General features: G+C 48.7%; 1 protein-coding gene across 1 annotated transcript in view; it reads left to right on the forward strand.

Annotated features, from left to right (window-relative positions):
* STAC2 (SH3 and cysteine rich domain 2) overlaps positions 1 to 15570 on the forward strand; it is a gene marked incomplete at its 3' end in the record, with an annotated part of 61511 nt that overhangs the window by 26903 nt on the left and 19038 nt on the right. The window contains exon 2 of the mRNA XM_015413875.1: positions 13264 to 13555. Coding sequence (XP_015269361.1) covers positions 13264 to 13555 — 292 coding nt within the window. The remainder of the gene's footprint in view (positions 1 to 13263; positions 13556 to 15570) is intronic.

Raw genomic sequence — 15570 nt, forward strand, 5'->3', positions numbered from 1 at the left:
GCAGGAATATCTCAATGCTTTTCGCTCCAGGGCAAGAGAAACTTGGCTTCTTCCCATTTCCACCTGCCAGTCAGCTTCTCCCTGCCTACAGTTCTGTGTCACACGCAGCAGCTTTTGCCAGATCCTGGTGGGACTTGTGCTTTCCCTTTGGAAAAGAAAAACCAGTGCTCCAGTCCAGTGATGGCGAACCTTTTAGAGACCGAGTGCCCAAACTGTGACCCAAAACCCACTTATTTATCGCAAAGTGCCAACACGGCAATTTAACCTGAATACTGAGGTTTTACATTAACTTAAGATGATCCAAACAAAGTAAGGAAAGCAATTCCAAATGCTTTCATTTACTTAAAATTATTTGGCAGAGAATTCGACACTTCAATGATGGTCTGGGCCTGGCTGGGGCGATGGCACCCGTGCCATAGGTTCGCCACCACTGCTCTAGTCAGTCTTCCCTCTAAGCTGAGTTAGTGTGAGCTAGCTCACAGTATGTTAGCCTCCGGCTCACACATTTTTCTCTCAGTTCAGGAAGGATAGCTCCAGAGCAAACTCCAGAGCAGACTGGCAAAAGTCAGTTTGGTGTAGTGGTTAAGTGCGCGGACTCTTAATCCGGGAGAACCGGGCTTGATTCCCCACTCCTCCACTTGCAGCTGCTGGATGACCTTAGGCAAGCCATAGTTCTCTCAGAGGTGTTCTTGAAAAAGAGCAGTTTCTCTCAGAGCTCTCTCAGAGCTCTCTCAGCCCCGCCTACCTCACAGGGTGTCTGTTGTGGGGAGGGGAAGGGAAAGGAGTTTGTAAGCTGCTTTGAGACTCCCTTGGGTAGTGAAGGGCGGGGTAGAAATCCAATCTCTTCTCTTCTTCTTCTATTCTACTGAGTGCCTCACCAGTGTATGTTAATTGGAACGGCAGGTTAACGGCCCCGGCCTGTCTTTCAAAACCTTTCGTCCCATCTTCTCACCAGAATTTTAGACAGTGTTCCCCCCATCTATGCAGCCCGCTTCCTTGCTCTGCCACCGATTCCCTGAGCAGGGGGAACTCCGAAGCTCTCTTGACAGATTTATTTATTTGCTTTATTTATAGCCTCCCTTTCCTGCTAAGAGCTCTGGAACTTGTGGTGCATACATCAACAGATTTTTCCCCGAGACAAGAGTGCCTGGCTAGCTAATGCTCCTTTTGAGAAAGAAGAGGAAACATTTTCCCAGCTGCTCATAGATGTGTGCGTTGGTGGGGCTGCTGCTGATGTACAGCAGTGAGAGAAAAAGCATTCTCCACATGCTCAGAGGCTCTTCTGTCCCCCTTGTTACTTCGTGTGCATCAGTCCTGACTCTAGGAACAAATATCAAGACTTCTAGTGTCCTGGCCCCACTGTTGGACCTCCTGATGGCACCTGGTGTTTTTGGCCACTGTGTGACAGAGTGTTGGACTAGATGGGCCATTGGCCTGATCCAGCATTGGCTTCTCTTATGTTCTTATGTTTACCCCATGATTCCCTATCTTTCTCTTCACCAGCTTCAAGTTTCTAGTCCTTTACATTTGAGGAGCTGCGGTGGCTCAAGTCGTTAAGATGCTGAACTGCAGGCTGTGGAAGGTCGGTCGTTCAGCAGTTCGAGACCCGAGTGTGCCGCATGACAGAGTGAGCTCCCATCTCTAGTTCCAGCTCCTGCCAACCTAGCAGTTCAAAAGCAAGAAATTGCAAGTAGATAAATAGGTACCGCTTCAGTGGGAAGGTAACAGCGTTCCATGCGCCTTGGTGTTTAGTCATGCCGGCCACATTACCACGGAAAATGTCTTCGGACAGCGCTGGCTCTTCGGCTTGGAAACGGAGATGAGCACCGCAACCCTAGAGTCGGATTCGACTGGCTTTCGAGCAAGGGAACCTTTACCTTTACCTTTGCTTACCTGTCCCACTTCAGAGGCAGGGTTTAAATAACTGGAGGGGACAGGGAACTATCAGTGGACTTGCAAAGGATAGCAAGCGCAAGATCTGATGTGGCTGTCTTCACTTTCGTAAGCCCCTAGAGCAGAGACCTTCATGCAGCAGAAAGCTTGTTGTCTGATGCAGCCGTGTGTGGTGTGTGTGTATTCAGAGGGGAGGGAAGGAAGTATTGGGACAGTTGGTTAATATAGCAGAGTTTTGCCAAGTCAGAGAAGCCGGGATACTGATCGCCTAAGAAGTATATGGGAGGGGGGAGGAGAGGAGTAAACTTACATTTATTCAAGTAGATGCAGTTCACATTCAGGCCGGAATCGAAAGGAGAGAGAGAACCCTAATCTAGAATACTTTCCGTGCAACTCGTGGCCGGTTTGTCCGGCATCACGTGTGTGAGAGGATGAGGGGCATATTATCTCTACAGGAGAGACCTGCGGAGGCATGTGTCTGCCTGGAAGGCCATGTGCAGAGAGGGAGAGGACAAAGCGATAGAGAGAGGAGGGGTCAGAGGGCAGCTTCCAGGTTAAGACAAGGAGAGGCATCCCAGTCAAGGAGGTAACACACCTAGGCACCCTTAGAGTGGTGTAGTGCCCCCCCTCCCCAGTGTCCAGGCAGACTGAGTCGCTCCCTCCGACAGGGAGATCACCTCCTTCTTGCCTTGTCTTGTTCCTGTACCTTTAACAGCCGTTGAAGTCTCAAAAAAATATAAATGGCAAGTGCCACTTTCCTCCACCCAAGGAATTAAACCAGTCCCCTCTAATATCAGTTGGATCTGCGGCCGGTTGTCAGGTGTTATTACTTAGCTCCATGCCGTGAGGAGCTTCAGGTGCCCATTTCTGCATATTAAATTTCTATTCAAAGGGACCGGAGGCTTTTGTTTTCCCGGCCAGTTGGCAGTTGTCCCTCCACGCCTCACCCGCCCCCAGAACTGGGTTCAGACCAACCAACCCAGGCAACGGTTTAGGGCAGGGGTGTCAAACATGTGGCCCAGGGGCCGGATTAGGCCCCCCCCCCCGGGGGGGGCTTCTATCAGGCCCGCAAGGGAACTGGTTGTCTTTTGCTTCTTCTTCCAATTCTGCCGCTGCTGCGTCATTGTAGGTTTGCAGCTTACAGATACACACCCGAACAGCAGACTCAAGTTTGCAACAGCACAGACATTTTGAGGCAATAATTCAGACCAAGAGGTGTCAGTTATCAGACACTGTTAAATAAGCAAAATAGTGCAAGAGTACTGATTTTTTTAAGGAGCTGCGGTGGCTCAAGTGGTTAAGACGCTGAACTGCAGGCTGTGGAAGGTCAGTAGTTCAGCAGTTCGAGACCCGGGTGCCGCATGATGGAGTGAGCTCCCGTCTCTAGTTCCTGCTCCTGCCAACCTAGCAGTTCGAAAGCAAGAAATTGCAAGTAGATAAATAGGGACCACTTTGGTGGGAAGGTAACAGCGTTCTGTGCGCCTTGGTGTTTAGTCATGCCGGCCACATGACCACGGAAACGTCTTCGGACAGCGCTGGCTCTTCGGCTTTGAAACGGAGATGAGCACCGCAACCCTAGAGTCGGATTCGACTGGCTTTCGAGCAAGGGAACCTTTACCTTTACTGATTTTTTAAGCATGTTTTTATTTTAAGTTGATGGTGGAGGCAAGGAACAGAAACTCTTGAACAATTTCTTTTTCTTCATAAAGTTTATATCTCCGCTACTTGGCATGACATTTTATGACACACATGGCCCGGCCCAACAAGGTCTCGTTTATGTCAGATCCGGCCCTCATAAGAGATGATGTCGACACCCCTGGTTTAGGGCAACAGAATGAACAGGGGGCTGATACGCTGCAAGGGCCTGGCTCTGTCCCAGTCGTCAGCGGACAGAGGAGGGGGCCAACCAGATTCTGCGGAGAAGCCTCCTGCCCCTGCTCTGGGCCTCCAGCATCCGGATCTTGCAGTGCTCATCTCAGTTTCCAAGTCGAAGAGTCAGTGCTGTCCAAAGACATGGTCCATGGTCATGTGGCTGGTATGACTAGACGCCAAGGCGCACGGAACGCTGTTCCCTTCCCACCAAAGTGGTACCTGTTTATCTACTTGCAATTTCTTGCTTTCGAACTGCTAGGTTGTCAGGAGCTGGGGCCAGAGACGGGAGCTCACTCTGTCACGTGGCACTCGGGTCTCGAACTGCCGAACAACTGACCTTCTGGTCTGCTGTACTTTGTGGCTAATAGCCACTGATGGACCTCTGCTCCATATGTTTATCCAGTTCCCTCTGGAAGCCGTCCATGCTTGTAGCCTCCGCCACCTCTTGTGGCAGTGAACACGCACACCCCTTTCTCTCCCCACATCCCCCCCTTCAGCCTTGTCTACTGAATGCAGCCTGCACGTACTTTGGCCATGGGCCTCGTTGCTATGCACTATGGAGCCCCTGGAGGTAAACAATAGATGCAGAGCATCTGGTCCATTAACAAGGTGGGAACTTTTCAGGTCCCTGCCTGAGCAAGCACCGGGGCACCATTCTGTCCTGGAGCAGCTCCTGGCTGCCTTTGACAAGCTCTCCCCCTCTGAACCAGCCATCAGAAATCCCACCCCCCCGCCTGCCCGCCTGCCCGCCCTTAAGAGGTATTGCAGCTTCCATTAGCCAGCCAGGTCCAGAGAGGAAGCAGGGCCCCCCTCCCTCTCCCTGGTGGCTGCAACTGGGGCTGAAAGCTTTTAAGCCAAGTTGCCCACTGATGCAGCAGAAAACCAGCTCCCATTACATATGCAGGCATTCAGTGTGCGCATGTGCGCGCACACACGCACCCATAACCTGCCTCTCTTCAGCTTGGGCTTTCTTGTTGTTCTCTGCACTTTGGACATATGCTGTGTGTCTTCCCCATTGTCCCATAGACAATGTCTCGTGCCCACGTTCTAGGCACTGGGGGACTGTTTCCGTTGGAGGTGTGCTGGAAGACTTTCTGCCGCTTTGTGGTGTCCTCCCCCCCCCCCACATGCTCACGCACAAACACACACAAATTGACATTTGATATCACTCAGTCTCCACCGGTGGGACTTACTGCGAAGGGCAGTGGCGCGAGGTGCTTTTTTACATTGCCGATGCTCTTTGCCTATACGCCAGGTCTAGAGTAGGCATTCCATTTGACTGTAACGCGCCCGAAATGAATTTTCTACTAGCAATTGTGCTTTGTTATTGACCCATGAAGAAAAAATATGTGAGCATCAGGCTTCATTTCTACTCTTCCTATAGATGAGACAAAACATTGGAAATTATCTTGTTCGGAAGAAGGAACGTCGTTAACATCATTTGCTTCGTTAAAAACCACTTCTGTTTATTTGAAACGGACTGTGTTTTTGTACTCCAACCTTGTAAAAAAAAGCTTATCACTTTAACTTATTTAAACAGCATATATTTTCTGATTTTTGCAGCCCTGTATTATTTAGTTTTCCTGCTAACCTAGCAGTTCGAAAGCAAGAAATTGCAAGTAGATAAATAGGTACCACTTCGGTGGGAAGGGAACAGCGTTCCGTGCGCCTTGGTGTTTAGTCATGCCGGCCACATGACCACGGAAACGTCTTCGGACAGCGCTGGCTCTTCGGCTTTGAAACAGAGATGAGCACCGCAACCCTAGAGCCGGACTCGACTGGCTTTCGAGCAAGGGAGACCTTTACCTTTACAACTTAACCCAAGTCACAGAATCCATTTTTTCATGGTACAGATCTTTCAGTGTGTCTGTGTTTTCTGGCCTGGTTGTTCTGTTCAGCCTCACCTAGAAAGCGCTGAGCAAATTGCAGTCACTCTATAAACGGTTTGTTTTCTTTAAAATAACCCAGTCGAGGGTTGCCAGACTCCAGGTGGGACCTGGAGGCCTCCCAGAATTACAACTGATCCTCAGGCTACAGGGATCAGTCCCCCTGGAGAAAAGGGCAGCTTTGGAGGGTGGGCCACAGCAGCATTATGTCCTGCTGATGTCCCTGCCCTCCCCCAAACTCCACCCCCAAATCTCCAGTGATTTCCTAACCCAGAGTTGGGTCTGAGCTTCAGTGGGGACTGAGTTATGGCATAAATGGATTCTGTATCCCCTCTGAAATGGCTGCTGCTAAGAAAGTTCCCTGTTCAGATCTGCCTGGCATTAGACCCGAAGGCAGACTGAAAGAGGCCATCAAGGCAGGCCTCGAAGTACCTTCACTTTCCCCGCCCCTTTAACAGCTAGCCTGATGAAGAGTTCTGTAGCATGTGAAAGCTTGCACAATGTTTATGTTGCTTGGCTGGTTCTCCTAAGTAACATTACACAGCTTTTGGTTTTGAGATGCCCTCATTTTAGCAACACAAATGCATTAGAATTCCAGTTGACATTTTGCAGGATTGTTCTTGTTGTTCAGTTGCACAGTCGAGTCCGACTCTTTGCGACCCCATGGACCACATCACACAGGCCCTCCTGTCTGCCGTCGTGCTCTGGAGTTTGCTCAATTTCATGTTCGTTGCCTCGATAACACTGTCCAACCATCTCACCCTTTGCCGTCCCCTTCTTCTTTGACCTTCAATCTTTCCCAGCATCAGGGTCTTCTCCAGTGAGTGCTCCCTTCTCATTTGGGGGACAAAGTCTTTGAGCTTCAGTTTCAGTATCTGGCCTTCCAGGGGACAGTCAGGATCAGGGGTCATTTCGTAGAAAAAGACGTGCAGAAGCTCATTAGCATAACTCATTAGCATAATTTATTTGCATGTGCCACGCCGCCTGACAAAGGGCAAGTGCGCAAGCATGCCTGGGTTCCCTGCCCGATCTTCTCCAGGTGCCCCGCAGCTGCAGATGGGGAAGGGAAAGAAAGACATTTAACCTCCGCACACACACACACTTCCCCGAGTTTCTCCGCCATGGTAGGCTGGCTGGGGAAGCAAAGGGCAGGCAGGCAAGCATGCCCGAATTCCCTACTCCTGGGCTTGTTACTCCCGGAACGCCGTTCCTGCTCGTTCCCCCTCAAAATGACCCGTGGTCAGGATTGATTTCTTTTAGGATTGACTGATTTGATCTTGCAGTCCAGGGGACTCTCAAGAGTCTTCTCCAGCACCATAATTCGAAAGCATCTATTCTTCGGCGCTTGGCCTTCCTTATGGTCCAGCTCTCGCAGCCATACATGATTACTGGGAATACCATTGCTTTGACCATATGGACTTTTGTTGGCAGGGTGATGTCTCTACTTTTTATCATGCTGTCCACGTTTGCCATCGTGTCTTTTAATTTCATGGCTGCTGTCACAGTCTGCGGTGATCTGGGATCCCAGGAACGTGAAGTCTGTCACTGCTTCCACGACTTCCCCTTCTATTTGCCTTGGAGTGATGGGGCCGGATGCCAGGATCTTAGTTTTTTTGATGTTGAGCTTCAAGCTAACCTTTGCGCTCTCCTCTTTTACTCTCAGCAAGAGGCTCTTTAGGTCCTCTGCATAGCTACATATCTGAGGTTGTTGATGTTTTTCCGGCAATCTTGATTCTAGTTTGTGATTCATCTAGGCAGGATTAGGCCAGTCCTATAGCCAAAATGGACATCTCAACCCAAAAAGCTGCTATGAATCCACAAGGGTTAAGCTGACACTAAATATTATAAACATACAAAATTTATTCAGGTGTACACATTTTAAAAAAAACTTGGACTCATTAAAAATATTCACATTCAGACATAAAAAATTTCTCAACATTCATACATAGATGGGTTAGTGCTGTGCAACTGAACCAAACGCGTTTCGGCCCCACAGGGCCTTCCTCAATGGTCACAATCCAAAATACAAACTTGACATACATTCAAAAAAAATTTTTTTTACATCAGATGTTAAGTACATATGCAATATAAGGCCAGATGTTGTATCCTAAATATTGATTACAGAAAGAAAAAGAGGGGAAAGGGAAACAAAGAAAAATTCATTATAGTTTCCCATGTACTTACATTACTACTAATTTGGAAAAATATGAATTTATGTAATTTTCCATTCCCTTTTATATTTAGAAGTATTGGTGGAGTTTAATTGGCTATATCATATACAACAATAATATACAAATAAATATATAAGGTAATTCTTACTTTTCATATATAATATTTTTCAATTAGTAGTATTAGTAGTAATGTAAGTACATGGGAAACCATAATGAATTTTTCTTTCTTTCCCTTTCCCCTCTTTCTTTCTGTAATCAATATTTAGGATACAACATCTGGCCTTATATTGCATATGTACTTAACATCTGATGTAAAAAAAACCTTTTTTTGAATGTATGTCAAGTTTGTATTTTGGATTGTGACCACTGAGGAAGGCCCTTTGGGGCCGAAACGCGTTTGGTTCAGTTGCACAGCACTAACCCATCTATGTATGAATGTTGAGAAATTTTTTATGTCTGAATGTGAATATTTTTAATGAGTCTAAGTTTTTTAAAAAATGTGTACACCTGAATAAATTTTTTATGTTTATAATATTTAGTGTCAGCTTAACCCTTGTGGATTCATAGCATTAGCTGACACCCAGAGCTCACAGGTCCTAGCCCAAGAATGCCCTTTGCTGGAAGGAGCCACAAGTGGCACGAATTCTTGGGAAGGAAACGCATTGCTCCCTCCCCAGCATACAACAAGAGTTTCAGTCTCTTTGCCCTGTTGGGTGTTCCTCTCTCAGTGTTCCACGTGCAGCTCTCTCCATCTGTCTGTCAGACCCTGGGATGGCTTTGAGCCGAAGGGCTGGCAGGTGGCCAGCAAGCGATGGCATGTGCCCCTTGAGACATCTCTGCCACACCAGGCATCCTGGTGCCCTGCTCCGGGGCACAGTGGAAATAGCCTGGCAGCCAGAGACGTCCCTGCCAATGAGCATCTCTCAGCCGCTTTGCCTCTTCTATGAATCCAGTTGCTTCATGTCCCTAAAAATGCCACTGCTATGCTCCTGTTTGATGTTAGGGTTTTCTTAAAGCTCCCATTCTCGGGGAGGGGGGCCTGTGGCTCAGTGGTAGAGCTTCTGCTTTGCGTGCGGAAGGTCCCAGGTTCAATCCCCAGCGTCTCTAGGGCCCAGGCAAGAGGTGATGGGGAAGACTTTTCTCTGCCTGAGACCCTGGAGAGCCACTGCCAGTCCGAGTCCTGCCAGTACTGAGCTCGAAGGACCAAAGTTCTGATTCAGTAGGAGGCCGTTTCATGCGCTTTCCTTTCAACTGACAATTGGTCAACCTCACCCGTATTGAGACACTTCTTTTAAAAGAAAATGGCATTGCTGTGCGATCGGTAAGATCAAGCATCTTCAGTGCAGTGGGAAGTAAAGGGGGGCCGAGATTTAAGTCTGACCCCTGCCGCCAATTCCTGGTCCCAGCGGGGGTAAAGCATTCTTTTTGGCCTCTGTTCCCCGTTGGTAAAGCAATAGGGTTGCCAACCCCCCAATGGGGGTGGGGGTTCCCCCGCTTTCTGGGACCCCAATCTACCACCGGCCATCTGACCAGTGGGGGAGCCCCACCCCCAAAGAGCCCTGTCATGCCTGACATGCTCGGCGCAATGGCATCACACAGAGGTGACATCATGCCAGGCACATTGTGCGGGGGGGGGGGCTCTAGCACCTGTAGCATACCCTGCACAACGTGTCCAGCGCAATGATGTCAGTTCTGGGTGATGTCATTGTGGTGCGAAGTGCGTGCACCAGGAGACTCCAGGGCCGGGCTGGAGCCCTCCGCCAGGACCCAGGTACGACCTGACAACCCCGTAAAACAACCTAATACTGCATTAGATCCTGGAAGCTAAGCAGGGTTGACCCTGTTTAGTATTTGGATGGGAGACCTCCCAGGTTTGCTTCACAGAGGCAGGCAGTGCCAAACCACCTCTGAACGTTCTCTTGCCTTGAAAGCCCCACGGAGTTGCCGTCAGTCGGCTGTGACTCGATGTAAGAAAAATGTCTCTCAGAATTACATAAAGAATAATTCATTCCTAGCCTCTCCCTGATGGTATAAACGTTTACTGTGTATACTATTCCCCAGATCTTTCTAATAGCAATTTAAGCTGTATATTGAATGTTCTACACCACATATATTATCTCAGTAATTCTCACTTACAGCCCTGCAAGGTAAGCCAGCATTATCACCCCCACAGTGCCCATGAGGCAGGGGGGTACGGCTGAGAAAAGAGTGAACGTACAAAGCCACTTTGTTTTCAGGTGAGGGTCTCAAGCAGTGCTCCCTCTAAGCCGTGGAGTCTTCTGAACAAAAAATTCCACTTTGTGAGCTACTGGCATTCAAGTTGTGAGCGAGCGATTTGGCTGCTGCATCGATTAGTTTGCTCTGGAGCCATCCCTCCTGAGCTAAGGCAAAAATGTGTGAGCTGGAGTCTTAAAAACTGTGAGCTAACTCACACTAACTCAGCTTAGAGGGAACACTCAAGTGGAAGTCATTCGCATCACCTAACCCTTTTAACTGGAGATGCTGTGGACTGAACCCAGGACCCTCTGTGTGCAAAGCAGACGCTCTGCTATGGAGCCACAAGCCCTCCTGGCTGTCTCGCCTGTGTGAAGTTATGGTTGAGCTTAACCTGCCGCTTCCTGACTCATGCCATGGCCGTTGAGCCCTTTCCCGTTGCAGGCTGTGCTTAGATTGGATTCCAGGTGTTGGAGTTAAGCTCCTCCAAGGTTAAGGTCTTGCCGTTTGCAGTATTTTTAGCTGGGGGACTGGATCAGTGCTCCCTCTAAGCTGTGGAGTCTTGCGAGCAAACTCTCCACTTTGTGAGCTGCTGGCATTAAAGTTGTGAGCGAGTCATTTGGCTGCTGCATAAATTAGTTTGCTCTGGAGCCATCCTTCCTGAGCTAAGACAAAAAATGTGTGAGCTGGAGGCTAAACAACTGTGAGCTAGCTCGCACTGACTCAGCTTAGAGGGAACACTGGACTGGATGTAGATTTGCTGTTTTTAAAAAGTGATTGTCACATATCCCCATTCTTCTCATTCCTGAGTCTCACTATGGGGCAGGTGCTGAAAACTGCTTCTGGGGGTTAGCCATCCCCTTTCCCCACCAGCTGGCAATAAAAACCGTTCTTTTCCAAATCCCTTTGGCTGGCCTAAAAACGCTAGCGCTTGCCGTATGTTGAATAGACTGCTGGCTAATCTTGCTAGCAAGAGATAAAGACGATCAGAGAATGTAGCCCCGAGGCGACTTATGAGCCAGCCAGAGCTGAGCCCACACATCGCAACATCTGTGTCGTTGCTCCTGTCCACACAATTGCTGTTGAATGGATCTGGCCCCTTCTGCCGGGCCCGTAACCTGCCCTGACGGCGGTGACTTGCTGCCTCTTGCCTGTGTTTCCTTTGCTTTATCATCACTGCAGTGAGGCAGGCTGGAAGCGTCTGCCTGGAAATGTGCCTTTCTCATCATCTTTCCTCACTAGCAGCTGTTCCACGGAGCTTTTCCCCTGTGGGCACTTTTTAGAAGACAAACAGCCCTGTGGGGGGAAAGGTTAAGCATCTTCCCTGCCTGTCGCTGCTGCCCTTGTGGAACGGTGTTAGAGTAAAAAAACAGGAAGAAGACACTTTGGTTATCTTCTGTGGTGCATCTAGGATAGATCCAGTCGAGTAGCCGTTGTTAGTAGCGGTAGAAAAGAGCAAGAGTCCAGGAGCACCTTAAAGGCTAACACAATTTGTGGGAGGGGATGAGGTTTCGTGAGTCACTTCTTCAGATACCAGCGTGGCTGCCCATCTTGATTTATCTCCATAGAAGCCACCGCATTTAGCAATACGGAATGGAGCATCTAGTTTGGCCCAGATTTGCATGTTTTTAGATATGGCTGAAGATATGGCTCCTTTTTTTGCTATACCAGGTGGGTGCGTGGTGGTGGTCATGATGGTTGGGTTTATACCCTGCCCTTCACTCAGAGTCTCAGAGCGGCTTACAAACTCCTTTCCCTTCCTCTCCCCACAACAGACACCCTGTGAGAACTGTCCTTGAGAGAACAACTCTGAGAGAACTATGGTTTGCCCAAGTGGAGGAGTGGGGAATAAAACCTGGTTGTCCTAGATTAGAGTCCGTGCACTTAATCACTACACCAAACTGGCACTTTCCCGCTCTCTGGTACTGGGTGCATACGCAATTTTGCTTGTAGAAAACAATTCAATCATTTACGATTTTACGATTTTAAATTCCATACATATGACAAATAATACAGTTTTATAGTCTAAGTTACACAGTTTGGTGTAATGGTTAAGTGCGCGGACTCTAATCTGGGAGAACCGGGTTTGATTCCCCACTCCTCCACTTGCACCTGGCTGGATGGCCTTGGGCAAGCCATAGTTCTGTCAGAGCTGTCCTTGAAAGAGAGCCGTTTCTGTCAGAGCTCTCTCAGCCCCACCTACCTCATGGGGTGTCTCTTGTGGGGAGGGGAAGGGAAAGCAGTTTGTAAGCCGTTCTGAGACACCTTTGGGTAGCGAAGGGCGGGGGATAAATCCAATCTCTTCTTCTTCTTCTTCTGCGTTACGTTGTCAGAGCAGTAGAATGAGTTTAGATTCGAGAAGAAAATATGTATTTGATATATTCGAATTTCCCCCCACATTTAATCCTTACCCGATAAATAATTGGGCAAAAACACTTGTTTCCAGTTATTTCAGAATTTCTGGAAAAATTGCACCTCTAGCAGAGGCTAGGCTGGTTTGGAAGGCTTGTTACGGGACTCCCAACTTGGGTTGCCAGCTCCAGCCTGGGAAATTCCTGGAGACATGAGATGGTGCCTGGGGAGGATGCCCAACAATGCTCCCTCTAAGCCAGGCGAACCTATAGCACGGGTGCCAGAGGTGGCACTCAGAGCCCTCTCTGTGGGCACACGTGCCATCGCCCTAGCCAGGCCCAGACCATCATTAAAGTGTCGAATTCTCTGTCAAATAATTTTGAGCAAATGAAAGCATTTGGGATTGCTTTCCTTACTTTGTTTGGATCATCTGAAGTTAATGTATGAGTTGTTTTTTCTAAAGTAAAACCTCAGTATTCAGGTTAAATTGCCGTGTTTGCGATAAATAAGTGGGTTTTGGGTCGCAGTTTGGGCACTTGGTCCCAAAAAGGTTCGCCATCAGTGCTCTAAGCTGTGGAGTCCTGCGAGCAAAAATCCTACTTTGTGAGCTACCAGCATTAAAGCTGTGGGCGAGCAATTTGGCTACTGCATAAGTTAGTTTGCTGTGGAGCCCTCCTTCCTGAGCTGAGACAAAAGCGTGTGAGCCGGGGGCTAAAAAACTGAGTTAGCTCACACTAACTCAGCTTAGAGGGAACACTGATTTGCCCAACAGGTGTGTGATCCGGCAACCCCATAAAGGAGTCTGGCAGTTTGTGCCTCGGACTTTTACGCTGGATAGAGCTCCTCTTATTTCCTGTTTTCTTTTTCCTCGCCAGCTACAGCGTTTCAAGCGCTCGCTCTCACTGAAAACCATCCTGCGGAGCAAAAGTGTGGAGAATTTCTTCCTGCGCTCCAACAGCGAGTTCAAGCTCCCCTCCGACGTGCTGCTCAGCCCTCCGGATTCTGTGCTACCCCCATCCCCACCCCCAGTTCCCGCGGAGGCAGACCATTCTCCCAGGGCAACTCCCCGGTCTCTGGCGCCTCTCAAGCCCATGAAGACACACAGCTTCCAAGAGCACGTCTTCAAGAAACACATTCCATGTGAACTCTGCCACCAGCTCATTGTAGGTAAGCCACATGGGGGAGTCGGTCTTTATCTCTCGCCATCTTCTCTTGGCTGGTGCATCATAAGAACATAGGAGACACCAATGTTGGATCAGGCCAAAGGCCCATCCAGTCCAACACTCTGTCACACAGTGGCCAGAAATGCCAGTGCCATCAGGAGGTCCACCAGTGGGGCCAGGACATTAGAAGCCCTCCCACTGTTGACCCCCCCAAGCACCAAGAAGACAGAGCATCACTTGCCCCAGACTGAGAGTTCCTATCTATACCTTGTGGCTAATAGCCACTGATGGACCTCTGCTCCATATGCTTATCTAATTCTCTTTTGAAGCCGTCCATGCTTGTAGCTGCCACCACTTCCTGTGGCAGTGAATTCCATGTGTTAATCACTCTTTGGGTGAAGAAGTACTTCCTTTTGTCCGTTCTAACCCGACCGTTCAGCAATTTCATGGAGTGCCCACGAGTTCTTGTATTGTGAGAAAGGGAGAAAAGTACCTCTTTCTCTACCTGCTCTATCCCATGCATAATCTTATAAACCTCGATCATGTCACCCCTCAGCCGTCATTTCTCCAAGCTAAAGAGCCCCAAGCGTTTTAACCTTTCCTCATAGGGAAAGTGTTCCAACCCTTTTGTCATTCTAGTTTCCCTTTTCTGCACTTTTTCCAAAGCTATAATATTCTTTTTGAGGTGTGGTGACCAAAGCTGCACACAGTATTCCAAATGATGTCGCACCATTGATTTATATAGGGGCATTATGATATTGGCTGATCTGTTTTCAATACCCTTCCTAATAATCCCCAGCATAGCTTTGGCCTTTTTTATTGCAGTCACACACTGTCTCGACATTTTCAGTGAGTTATCTACTACAACTCCAAGATCCGAGTCCTGGATCCATCCACACCTTCCTACCCACGCTAAGGTTTTTAAGAAAGTGCAAACCAGACACAAGATGCGCAGTTTGCAGTGCCAAGAGAACATTTGTGCAGATCCAAAATTCAAATCTTCCACATTACCCGGCCTTGAAACCCAGTCTTCTTTCTTTTCTGACCTCTGCCGTCAACATACGGGGTTCCTCTTGAATCTCAAACACTGTGTTATGGCCAAGTGAAAAACGTCCATCCCCCCCATCTTGGATGCCTAACTGACCTGAGCATTGATGGTTTGGGATGGATGGCTACATAGCTACTCACATACATAGGGCCAATGTCCCCACATCCTTGAACCATTGCGTGGGTCTTCTGCTATAAGACTTGTTCCCAAGTGGATTGCCTCATCTGCGCAGGCAGACTCAGTTACAAGGATAGTGTAATACGTGGATGGAGCTACACGCACAGCTGCTTAAGTTAGGGGCTGGAAGGAAGCCGTTCAGCAGTTGGAATGTTGCCGGTGAAGAGGACCCCAGACTTGAGTCGGATAGCTGGTTGACAAGAACATAAGAACATAAGAGACGCCAATGTTGGATCAGGCCAAAGGCCCATTCAGTCCAACACTCTGTGTCTCACAGTGGCCAGAAATACCAGTGCCATCAGGAGGTCCACCAGTGGGGCCAGGACATTAGAAGCCCTCCCACTGTTGACCCCCCCAAGCACCAAGAAGACAGAGCATCACTTGCCCCAAAGCCCCTATCTATACCTTGTGGTTAATAGCCACTGATGGACCTCTGCTCCATATGCTTATCTGATTCCCTCTTGAAGCCGTCCGTGCTTGTAGCCACCACCACTTCCTGTGGCAGTGAATTCCATGTGTTAATCACTCTTTGGGTGAAGAAGGACTTCCTCTTATCCATTCTAACCCGACCGCTCAGCAGTTTCATGGAGTGCCCACGAGTTCTTGTATTGTGAGAAAGGGAGAAAAGGACCTCTTTCTCTACCTGCTCTTTCCCATGCATAATGACAAGAAGAAGCCAGAGACTGGGCAGAATTCAGAGGTCATGCAGATAGTTCCAGGTGGGGAGCCATGGGTTAAATGTGTGTGTGTGTATATGTGTGTGTGTGTGTGTGTGTGTGTGTGTGTGTATATAT

Source organism: Gekko japonicus, unplaced genomic scaffold, assembly GCF_001447785.1.
Source record: "Gekko japonicus isolate JY-2015 unplaced genomic scaffold, Gekko_japonicus_V1.1 scaffold1407, whole genome shotgun sequence".
Classification (NCBI taxonomy): domain Eukaryota; kingdom Metazoa; phylum Chordata; class Lepidosauria; order Squamata; family Gekkonidae; genus Gekko; species Gekko japonicus.